Source organism: Lathyrus oleraceus, chromosome 1 (assembly GCF_024323335.1).
Source record: "Lathyrus oleraceus cultivar Zhongwan6 chromosome 1, CAAS_Psat_ZW6_1.0, whole genome shotgun sequence".
Taxonomy (NCBI): domain Eukaryota; kingdom Viridiplantae; phylum Streptophyta; class Magnoliopsida; order Fabales; family Fabaceae; genus Lathyrus; species Lathyrus oleraceus.
The window spans coordinates 448598751-448611538 of NC_066579.1; the positions used below are offsets into that span (position 1 = coordinate 448598751).

A 12788-nucleotide genomic window follows, 5' to 3' on the forward strand; every position below is an offset into this window, starting at 1 on the left:
ATGAAGCCCATAAATTCTGATATTCGCAAGCTTCGCTAGGCGAAGGAATTGCTCGCCTAGCGAGCCAGCTAGTTTGGGCTTTTTCTGGATCTGGCACTTCGCTGGGGCGAGTGTCATAATGAGGGGTTCGCTAGGCGAAGGAATTGCTCGCCTAGCGAGCAAGCTGGTTTGGGCCTTTTCTTGGATTGGGCCTGTTGTGAGATGGGCTTTTATTCCTTTAATGTCAGGGCCTTGCAAAGTAAGTTGGGGTGCCTCGAGAAGGTTTGGCAAGATTAATGGGCAAATTTTGGGGTATGACAATATATATATATATATATATATATATATATATATAAGAAACCAATTTAATTTTTACATGTCCGTGGAATCCGTGGATGGTGAATTTTCCAATATGACACTTCAAATATTAAATTGAATTTTCCTGCAACAATTTAATATATTTTACATGCCTTGGTGAATTTTTTGAACAATCAATTTGCATGACAGGAAAACAATTCAAGTAAATTTAATTAGTATAATATTTAATTAGGAAATCATCACCGAAACGTTTGACTTTTCATTGTCATATAATATTTAATTAGTATGCATTCTAGTAAATTTAATAGTATTTATTTGCAGAAAATCATATTTTTTAAAGCATGACCGAAACGTTTTTTAGGGGTAGGAAATCATATTTAACTATAACTATTAACTAGTATGCATTCTAGTAATAGTATGTGTTTAAACAATTGTATTTATTAGTATTTAATTGTATTTAAATTGTAATATTTAAATAATATTATTAATTAGTGCATGATGTGCTATAAAAGTGCATTGATATTATTCGAACATTCACCACAAAGAAGTCTCGAAAGGACATTTACCCCGTGATTTTATTTAACACACTATTGTAAAGTTATGTTTCATCTCTTTTATTTTATAGTATATTTTTGTTGACAAAATGACGAGTCTCTTTTATTTTAATTGATGATTATTTTTATATTATATAGAATGTGAATTTACGATCTTTAAATTTTTATTTAGACTTTATAATTTTTCTCACCACGAATTCAAAAACTATAATTTGGAGTAAATTAAAAAATCTTATTCTTAGAATAAATAGATTCTCACTTATATATATATATATATATATATATATATATATATATATATATATATATATATATATATATTTGTTAAAGTATTTTCTTTGAACAAAGTTATGTCATCAATATTGAAGATTGGAAGACATTATTTAAATACTTTAAATTTATATAATTGTTTGAATTGTGATGCAATTTATAATTTTAAGTTATTAATGTAAATTTATTGGCATTTTACTTATCTGTATTTTTTCCTAAATTAAAATTATATAAAACTTAAATTAAAATTATCCTTACCAACCAAGAGTTATGCAATCATATATAAGACGGGATTAACATCTCAGTTATTAGATTATTTAAAAAAAAAAACATAAATTCTGTATCACACCATTTAACAGAAGACTTTATAGAATATAAAATTCATAGTTAGTCCATTATTATTTTTCTTCACAAAAAAGTAAAAAGAACTAAACGACATAAAAATAAATAATGTAAGAAAAAAAAAAGCATGTTCTAGTTTTAATTCTAGGATAGGAAAAAAAAACGAGATTCTCGGCGAAAATTCTCTAAGAAGGATATTTACGGATTCTATTTCCACGGCATCAAATGTTTGATCGTTCATAAATCAATAAATATTGAAAACCTCAAAGTGGACGCACAACAAGTTCGATTCGATCGATTAAACACATCACAAATCATTCACAAGATTTTGCGTTTTTGTTTTTGACACGAGTGTGAACAAACACACTGCACTTGCATTCATCATACTTCGACACGCATGCATTCAATACAAACTTTAAGGTTCGTGTTCTTTACACATGTTTTTGTTTTTTAATATGCTTTTTCTCTGTTTTTGAAATTTGTGATTGTTGATAACTCTTTAATTACTCTTGTGTTTATTGTTGTTGTTTTATTCATCGTCTTTCATTGAGCTCCTTTGCATTGGTTTTTTAACTCTTTTTTTGGGTCTGCAAAAACAAGGGAAGATCTTAGGGTATGGAATTAATGGAAAAGGAAAATCTTTGATTCTTAGTAGAGTTTTAGGTGAATGAATAGGTGTTAATGATTATGTTTTTTAGGAAATTTTCTATAGCTGTTTTTGGAGTGAAAATGAAAATGAAACTGTACTCATCTTAAATGATAGGAAAGAGCGTTACGGAAGGGTTTTAGATCTGATTAAAACGGTCAGTGAAGAGTTGTTGTTTCTTTACTTTTTTTTTATCATAGGAAAGAGTGACTTTTGATTTCAGTTTAAGGTTTTAGGTTAGTGTTTTGTACAGCTGTGAGGAAACGTGTGTTTGTGTTTTTTTTTTTTGTTTTGAAATATTCACGTGAACCTTGTTGTTGAGAGGAAAAAAATCTAATGTTTGTAGTTCTGTTTCCGTGTTCCTAGGTGCTTATGTTTTAAGCAATTGTTTTACTTTCTTTGCTTTGTTTCTGTGTTGTTTGTTTATTGGTATATTTTATTTTATGTGTTGATGATTCAGCTATCTAGGGTGTGAAATTCATGTTTCTTTTCTATTGATTCATGTGCATGTTCATATGAATAACTCTTCCTTACTTTGGTTCTAGTTTTCGAGGAGCTGAAGTCGATTATAGTGGAGTGAAATTGATTTTGACATGTTTGATTGTTCGTTCTCGTCTAGAATTTATTTTGCCTCTAGAGTTTTTGATTCTAGCTTGAAGCTTGAATTTGGAGCTTTTGATTCTAGACTTGCTTATGAAACATGTTTTGTGTTGCTTTTGATTCAGATTTTGGTGAGTACCGAATAAAAGAGTTTTCATGACGTCGGCGAAATCGTGGAGATGGCTGATGAGAAAAAGGAGTAGCTTGCCTGATGGGGTCTGTCTGTCTGTCCTCTTTACTTCTAGTCTGATTATGACCTTGGTGTTTTTTAGGTGAATTTGTGGATAGCTAGGTGTCTTTAGTTCCGAAGATTCAATGCACAACTTTGGTTTTTAACATCGGTTTTATTGGCGCAGGGTAAATCAAGTTTCAAGATGAAACAGTTGCCTTTCATGGCAGTTGTGTGTACAGTTATGTTGTTCATTGTATATAGAACTACAAAGTATCAGTATCATGAAGAAGAGGTATTCTTCAATTCGATACTCGTCGATTTAGAATCTTATTAAGGATTATATTAGACTGTACTTATTTGATTGGTTTTTCTTCTTTGTTCATCATCGGCCACTATCAGATTGACAAGCAATGGAGTTTATGGGGAAAAACAGTGGTACCATTGGTGTCGCAGCAGGAATATCCTGCAACTTCCGAGAAATTGAAAAGCTTGCCGCGAGGTATAATACAAGATAGTTCAGATTTGGAGTTAAGGCCATTGTGGTCGAGAAGTAATTCGAGGTCGAAGGTCAGAAATTTTGCATTGTTCTTCTATACTTAAGTTCTAAAGAAGCTGCACCGAGCTAACAAAAGTCTAATTATTGTTTGGTGATAAATATGAAATTGCAGTCTAGGGATTATTCTAATCGTAACTTGCTGGCAATTCCAGTTGGTATTACACAAAAGCATAATGTCGATGCTATGGTGCAAAAGGTACTTTTTGTCGACTACTTAGGCTATCAAAGTTACATGTATCGGCTACATTCTTTATCTAATTTCATTTATTTCAGTTTCTTCCAGAAAATTTTACAATTATTTTATTCCATTATGACGGGAACGTGAATGGATGGTGGAGTCTTGACTGGAGTGACAAGGCTATACACATCGTTGCTGAGAATCAGACAAAGTGGTAAGTATTAGGTAACGAGATGATGTTATAGAAGATGAATTGGACCGCAAAAGCCTAGGTTGTCTAGTTTTATTTCTATCTAAATGTATGTGTATTCAGACACGCGTATCTGTGTGTTTGATGGTTTTTTTTCTAAGCTTAGATGTGTATTTTTGGGTTCACTGTCAGGTGGTTTGCTAAAAGATTTCTTCATCCGGATATCGTTTCTATTTATGATTATATCTTTCTCTGGGATGAGGATTTAGGCGTGGAGAATTTTTCTCCGTCAAGGTACGAATGATGCTTTTGTTTCTCTTCTGTTTTTTTTTTAATACTATTTGGTGTATTCTGCCTCTGGTGTGATGGTGTGAAAATTGGCTTTGGATCTTCTGACATGATATATGATGAAAATGTTAATCTTGTTCTGTTTGTAAGGCTAATTCGGAGCCTTTTGGAAGGCTTTTATTCTCGAAAAATAAGGAAAGGATGAGTATAACGTCGTGCTTTTGCAGATACGTTAAAATTGTGAAGGAAGAAGGTTTGGAGATATCACAACCAGCTCTTGACCCTAATTCAACAGAGATACATCATAGAATCACAATTAGAGCTAGAAACAAGAAATTTCACAGGTGATGATTTATCGTCAGAGACTATTCATATCATATGCAGTTTATTCATCATTGCTTGTCGTGCTTACAATGATTTTTTTCATTGGTGCAGAAGAGTCTATGAACGCCGGGGAAGCACAAAGTGTTCAGATGCAAGTGAAGGGCCACCATGCACCGGGTAACTCTTCCATTCTTTGAGCCCGGTCGAGCTGTGTAGTTTTTGAAGTTTTATGTGTTTGACCTGCATATAGTATAATATTGTTGTGAATGATAGACACCTGAATACAACTCGTGTAGGTTTGTGGAAGGTATGGCTCCGGTTTTCTCTCGATCTGCATGGTATTGTACATGGCATCTCATACAGGTGATACTATTTTCACGTTCTTGGCAGTTGGCATTCGATATTTGTTTTTCTTAAACGGTTAATGTTAGTATTGTTTCTGTTTTCTCCAGAACGACCTTGTCCATGGATGGGGAATGGATATGAAACTAGGATATTGTGCACAGGTGAGAATTACTACCGCCTTTCACAAGAGATAGTTATTGAATATTCTTTTCAACATTTTTAACGAGACATCTGTGCGTTAAAGTCTCTTTTTCGTATGAGATGCATCTTTAATGAGATCGATTACGTTTTCAGGGTGATCGAACTAAAAAAGTGGGAGTTGTTGATAGTCAATTTGTTGTTCATAAGGGGATACAAACTCTTGGTGGAAGTGGTCATGGTGCAACCAAGGTATTTTCCTCCTCTCCAAATATTCCGTTCATATTTTCTATCATTTGTACTAGTATGTTGTGGATCATTTGCTTCTTGTGACAATAATTTTCCTCATTTTTCGCAGGTTTCGAGTCTTAAAAAGACAACTAAGGTAAAAAATTTAGTTAAGACATTTAGATAGTACTAGTACTGAAGCTATAAACCTATTTCATTAACTATCAGTGTTCTAAAACTCATTTTTTTTTCTTAATTTGGTTAATGACAGAAACAAGGTGGAGCGACTGTTGATGTTCGAACCGAGGTGAGTGTTTTGAACTACTTTGGAAATCGATTATTTTGTTGAGAAGTGTTCTGTAACATGAAAATGACACTGTTTATTTGCTGACATGAATCGAGTAGATACGAAGACAGTCAACATGGGAACTTGAAGTCTTCAAAGAACGTTGGAATGAAGCTACTGCAAAGGACAAAACTTGGGATGATCCATTCAAGAGACGCATAAGAAGGCGCGGCAGTCACTAAGGCCATGTTTGTTTCTGCTGTAGATTGCGTTCGCGCCATACCTCAACATGGAGCATGACCAGCGTGAATCCAAAGACATGCTAACTCGGTTGCTCCGATATGTTAAAGTTTCTTTCACAGATGTTATCTTTTTTATAGCCATAGTTGCGTATTTTGTAGCTCTGTGAGTTCTTAATTCAATTCATTTTTGAAAAATAACACTTTTCTGTTTATATTCTTTTTGTTGTCAAGCCCCATTTTTTCTTTCTTTCTTGGCACTCTTTTTTCCTATTCTATAATTCACAATCCTCCAAAATGCGACAAATATGTTTTTAAGGTTCATTGAATAATGAATAAATTTAAAAGTATAATATTACTTACAATAGGATATTATTGTTGATATGGATGAGGTTTTATGTAATGGAGTTGGTGGCTCTGAATGGGATAAGGTATAGTGGTTATTGATTTTAGTTGTTGTCTTGGTTTGACCTAATGATATTTTCCTAAAAGCACTTAATTATCGATTTTTTGTAATGTTGTTTAAATGGCAATTTGTTGGTTTTTTAAAGTAAATATTTTCAGAGTGAAGACTATGCAAAATTGTGTCCCCTAACAATTCAGTCTTTATTTTGTCATTTATATATTATTATAAAATGTTAACAGGGTTATTTCTATGTACAGGGTTTGTTACACATTCATTATATAGCCCAGGGATTTATAACATACATCTTCATATTCATCAATGGAAATCCAAAAAATTTACCCAAAAGCTCAGAAAGCTAAAAATAACAGATTTCTCAAAATCACAATCATAAGCGCAAATACTTAAATATCTTTTATCCTTCACTGCTTTGAATCCCTTAAATATTCTCTAAATCAAGATCAAACCCATCAATTCCTTGAAACTTCAATCATGATTACCAATTGCTACTTTGCTACTTGAAGATTATAGACAAATTTTAATTTATGATTTTGTATCTTCTTTTCTGTTACGGGTTGATTGCGAGGTCCACATAAAAGGTAATCCTTCATTCTAATAACTAGACAATTTTGTCCTACAATGCATTATCGGTATGATTACCACACGCACCACGACATCCAAGTGGTTTGAAACTGTTTTTATGCAAGTGGTTTGAAACTGTTTTTAGTATATAAGGATAAAACATGTCATTTCAGTCATTCAATTTTTTTCCCATTCACGTCACTTCTCATTTCTCTCATTTACTTTAGCCTAATTCTGCATCATATTCTATCGCATCGGGTCATATTCTATCGCATCGGAAGTACTTGGCCACTATAGTAAGACATAACTTCACCACCTTAGCTTACTTTAGCGTGAAATACTAATCTTGCAGTTCCGCGTCATATTCTACCGCATCGGAAGTACTTCGCCACTATATATTCTACCGCATCGGAAGTACTTCGCCACTATAGTAAGACATAACTTCACCACCTTAGCTTACTTTAGCGTGAAATACTAATCTTGCAGTTCCGCGTCATATTCTATCGCATCGGAAGTATTTTGCCACTATAGTAAGACATAACTTCACAACCTTAGCTTTTATTTCTAATTTTTAACCAAAGAATGATATCGTATGTAATAATTTACTTTTAATTTATGCTAATTTCTACGGAATAACCAATGTTCCTCTACAAAAGGTACATATCACTAGTATTCTTTGTTGGTGTCGATTACTACAAAAGGTACATAACCAAAGTGGATTACTACCACACCTAAGGGATTGTGAACTGCAAGCACTTCGCACTAACTCTGATCAAAATCGCGATGATGTGGTTCAACGCCTTTCCAAATGGGAGGATAAATTTGTGGAATGATCTCTGTGATATCTTAACGACCCACTTTGTTGAACGAAAAACTATAAAAATAAGCTTTCTCATACTTTCATTGGAAGGCATTTATACAAAACTAATTTGATACCCAAGAACATGACAATACCTGGACAATTGCTAATCTCCCACAGACAAGAAATTTATTGGTTGTAAATGGGTTTTTCAAGGTGAAAGAAAACCCATATCGCATAGTTAAAAGATTCAAAGGCAGACTAGTGGCAAAAGACTTTCATCAAATGTAAGGATTTGACTTTAAGATAACTTGTTCTCATGATCTTAAACATGTAATGTAACCATAAGGATTATCCAAAAATTCGTTTTCAACCATGCATCCTTAAATGGTACATTTGATATGGAGGTCTACATGGAAAAACCCTAAGTCTTTGTGGTTGGTGACTCGACCATAGTGTTCAAGTTCAACAAAGCTCTTTATAACCTTAAACAGATCGCTAGACAGTGGTTTGAGACACTTCAGTATGCTCTCATTCATTTTGGATTTAAGATTAGCAGTGTGACCATTCACTATCCACTTCGTTTCAAAATATCCAAGTAGTATATCTAATTGTTTATACGGATGATATCATTATCACAAGAAGCTCTGCATCCCTTATTGAGCAACTAATCATTAAATTCAACATTACTTTTCTCTCAAGCATTCCATTGACTTAAACTACTTTGTAGGAATAGAAGTTCATAAGTAGTCTAATGATAATCTTCTTCCCACTTATTCCAAGTATATCAGGGACTTGCTCAAAAGAATAGACTTTCGAGAATGTTATCCTATCTCCACTCATATGCAGTTCCCTTGCTGACTCGACAAGTTAGGTTCTAACCAATTTCATGTTCCCTTCATAAACAAGTGAATAGTTGAAGTCCCGCAATATGTCATATTAACCATATAAAAGATCTCCTATGTAGTTAATAAAGCGGGCCGATGCATGTCTTGTTATATTAAAGCATATTGGTTTAAAGTAAATAAAAAGATCCTCAAATATCTCAAAGGAACAATTGGTCATGGACTAATTTTTTGTCTGACCCTATTATACACTCATCCCTTTGAAAGCTTTCTGTGATTCTGATTGGATAGATGATCCTGATGATAGAAGATAACATTAAAATATGTTATTTATTTTGGTCCTAAATTGGTTTCATGGGGAAAAGTTTTACTCAACTAACCCACTTTTTCAAAAAAAATCCTAAAATAATTCACTTTTCAAATTAATTTTCAAACTACCGCACTTTGAAGAGGTGGCGCCAGATGAATTGGCGCATGCTCTCTAAGTTAAAGAGGTGTCGCCAATTGGATTGACTTATGCACATGGTGTTGCCAATCCAATTGGCGGCCATGTGTAAAAAAGGAGAGGAGGCGCCAATTGGTTTGGCGTCTCTGTGTATTGCATAATTTTTTTTGTATAAATAAAGGTGTTGCGTGATTCATTTTTTCACATCTCTTTTCATTATATTGCAAACATGGTTCGTTTTCGTCGCCGCTATAGAAAAATGATGTATTTGAGAGACAAACCTCCGATGGAGATGCTCTTCTGGAATATCTGTTGTTTCAAGCAACTACAGAGCGAGTTGGTTCGTTGGTTAGATGGAAACATACCTAAAGGCAAAAAAATAGAAGTATTGAGAGACTCGATGTCTTACGTAGATGGGTGCGAGTAAAAAATGATAAGGATGCTAGGGAAGTGATATTTGGACCAAATGATATTAGTTTTATTGTTGTAATCAATTAGAAATGTTATTTTTAAATGTTGTGGTTGTTGCGCAAAAAGTCAATTGTTGACCAAAAGTCAACTGTTATTTAAATGGTCAATTTTGTAGTCTTCGTACATGTATGGACTTTGAATGTGATTGTATGAAATAATATTTGATATTTGAATGCATTGATTGTTTGAAATGAATTGTATGGATATGAAAGATATTGAAATGAATGAACATGATAACATGAATCAATGGACACGAATTTTGAATGAATCAAGACCTAAGGACCAAAATGGATAATGATTAGGATCTATCCAAAGATTCATGGACCAAACACCAATGAAAATGACATGGAATAGACTAAGTGATGAACTTGATGAATACCTAATCATGGATCAATGAACATGACCATAACTTGGATGAATAATGCCAAGCATGAAACAAAAACTCTATCAAGGCCCAAGATATACAATGAACTAGGTCATAATCAAAGATTCATGGACCAAACAACAATGATAATGCAAATGGAATGAATGGCATTGGCCAGATGAAATAGGTTAGGCATGGACTAAGCATGAGGATATGATAAAAGGATATGATCAGATGCAATGCTAGGGATGAATTGAATCAAGTGGAAGTTGTGATGCCATGAAAATGGGCTTGGACCAATGAACATAGGCAAGCAAAAGATGAACATGTAAGGCCATGAAATGAATGCTAAATAGACCAAAGAAACCTCCATAATAGACCATGAACAAGTGGGCCTTAAATGGATCTTGACCAGACAAGTGAAGCATACACAATGGATGATGTAACAACCATATGGCTACCAAACACCACAACAATCATTTCAACCTTTCCTCGACGCATCATTCACACCAATGTCTCCCTTCAATCGTCTTGGTCGCCCTCCAATAACTTAAACATAGGCCAACTACTTTGGCATGGTTCATGAACTCAGCTATGGCGCTAGCGCTTCATTGCAGGTGGTGGTGATGTTCTTGGGTCCTAAAATCCTCAAACACATGAGGTGAATCATCAACGTGGGTTAGGGTCATGCGTTCGGGTAGCTAGGGGATGTGGTACCGGAGGTCGGTTAGGTCATTTCGGTCAACGACATTAGTCTTTATGGTATTCGTATGTAAACACATATTAATATTAATAACAATTGACCCGATTTTGACTTTTATCTAAAACGTACATTATTTACAAAAAAAATTACACAACACACGTAGATGTCAGACCAATTGGTGCCTCCTTTAAAACCTAACACACATACGTCAATTGGATTGACAACACCATGTGCATAAGTCAATCCAATTGGCGCCACCTCTTTAACTTAGAGAGCAGATGCCAATTCATTTGGCGTCACCTCTTCAAAGTGAGGTAGTTTGGGAATTAATTTGAAAATTGAGTTATTTTATGATTTTTTTTAAAAGTGGATTAGTTAAGTAAAAAATTCCTCATGGGGTTCTAGAAAATAACTTATTGTAGCAAGATACAATATTTATGTATGATATAGAAGTATGACATGTGTTACAAATGAGCTTATATGGATTCAAATCTTCTCCAAAAATAAGTGTTCAAGTGCAAACACCTTAAATATTTTGTGACAATCAATCGTGTGTTCTCTTGGCTCACGACCCTATCTTGCTTGACATGACTGATCATATAGAGATTAGTTTATTCTTTGTCATAGAAAATATCATTGTTAGGCATTTCTTTGTTATCCATATTCCAGGTATAGATAAGTGAGCATATGTGCTCACTAAACCTCTTTCATACTTAGATTTTTCATGTTTAAGGAGAAGTAAAATGTAACTCACAAACTCAATGTGACTAACCTTTCTTAACAGTTCAGTCTCCATTAAGCTTGTATGAGGTATAAAATATATTTTCATAATTCATTTCTACAAAATCGGTCTATAAAATGAGAGATGTCATTTTCACTACTGCGAGAAAAAAACCCTTTTTACCCTAGTTGGAAAAAGGATTTTACCTCAGTTTGACATGTGAGGTAACGAAGGGCGTCATGAAAACTTGCTATTTTTTCCTCCGGTTGTAATTTCATCGAGGGGAAAATTGTATTGATCATTGGTTTCATCCCCCAACAACAACATTTTTGTATTTTTAAAAGTAAAAAACGCACGCAACATACCTCTCGGATTTTATTATTTTCCAAAGGAAAAAGTAAATATTTATCTCGGTTGGAAATAACAACCGAAAGGTAAAACATATTTTTTTTCAATTATAATTTGTTTTAAAATTTTAATTTGACATTTAGTTTTTAAGACATAAACTATATAGAGATTTTGTCACAGAATCAAAATATTTTACTTTAAACAGAAAAAAATCAAAGACATACAAAATATCAAATTATATTGTTTACAAAACCAAATGTACACATACAAAATGGCACATCAAGAGAACCTATATACATATTTGAAAATAGAACCATAATGATAAAACTAAATACATGTGTAATAGAAAGACTATACACGACGTTTACAACTGTCAAGAAAAACTAGTATTAATGAAACTCATGAAAAGATAGGAAGCAACCGGTCCAACGTGATCGTATGTCATATATATCTTCTTGTGTGAATGGTGTTGGATCGTTAAATCACCTATAAGTTTTTAAAAAATAAATAAATTAGGATAATCCAAAAACATTAATATTAAGGGCCCGTTTGAATCAGTTTTGCTTTTCACTTTTTAAAATATGTTTTATAAAATTATTTTAGAAAAGTATTTTTAAGAAGAGAACTATTAAAAAATTTATTTGGTAACATGGCTTTTCAAAACTGTTTTAAAAATGAGAAAATAGAAATATTTATTTGATAAATTATTTTTAAAAACAGTTTTAAAAATGAGAAAATAAAAAATGATAACTCAAATGAAAACAGAAATTCAGAAATCCAAAATTAAAAATGAAAAACATGTTAAACCTGTTTTTGTTTTTCACTTTTAAAAACAATAAAAATGAAAGAGTTTTTAAAAACAGTTTTCTAGAACATTGTAATCAAACAAATTTTTAATTTTATAAATTTTGAAAACAAAAAAACTGTTTTTAAAAACTAAATCAAACACACCCTAAATATTCAATCTCAACATAAATCTTTTACTAGCTTTAGAACAAGAACATTAACTTAACAATCATAAATAAAGTACATGCATATGGATAACGTTAAAATATTAACCCATGAATTACTAATGTCTCTGGTGACAATATCTAACACATAGTTCATAACATATTATCCATACCAATATTTGTTGGGTTGTTTCTGTATCTACAAATAATTTTCATATAGTTATTAATACACACAGAGCACAAGTAATACATTAGCAAAAATAAAAAAATGTCAAAATGCACAAATAATACTTATTTTTGGAAAATATAATCTTTCATTTTTACCACTTACTTTACGAGACACTAAATTGCATCCCTCCATAGCTTTACACATAGATAAAAATCAAACATGAATTAAAATGATATAAAACTAAAAGTAAAACTTGAGTATTACAAATAATACCACTTACGCACTTAAAACGTCTTGCATCATTGAATCAAGATCATAATGTAACGAACATATCA

The 12788-nt window shown here is 32.7% G+C and overlaps 1 protein-coding gene across 7 annotated transcripts; it reads left to right on the top strand.

The window, feature by feature from the left end:
• Positions 1-1554: 1554 nt before the first annotated feature.
• LOC127082613 (uncharacterized) lies at positions 1555-5868 on the top strand. Of its 7 annotated transcripts, none has more exons than XM_051022878.1 (15): positions 1555-1883; positions 2835-2981; positions 3066-3173; positions 3281-3448; positions 3550-3633; positions 3711-3829; positions 3998-4099; positions 4321-4437; positions 4529-4594; positions 4714-4780; positions 4870-4923; positions 5057-5152; positions 5259-5285; positions 5400-5435; positions 5534-5868. In XM_051022878.1, exons 3-15 carry the CDS (start codon positions 3084-3086, stop codon positions 5654-5656), a joined length of 1149 nt encoding a protein of 382 aa, XP_050878835.1. In that variant the 5' UTR covers positions 1555-1883; positions 2835-2981; positions 3066-3083; the 3' UTR covers positions 5657-5868. The 7 variants fall into 7 exon arrangements, with proteins under 7 accessions (XP_050878835.1, XP_050878798.1, XP_050878802.1 ...); XM_051022841.1 differs by having other exon boundaries at positions 2835-2925; XM_051022845.1 differs by lacking the exon at positions 1555-1883 and adding an exon at positions 1921-2076 and having other exon boundaries at positions 2835-2925.
• The last annotated feature ends 6920 nt before the right edge of the window (positions 5869-12788 follow it).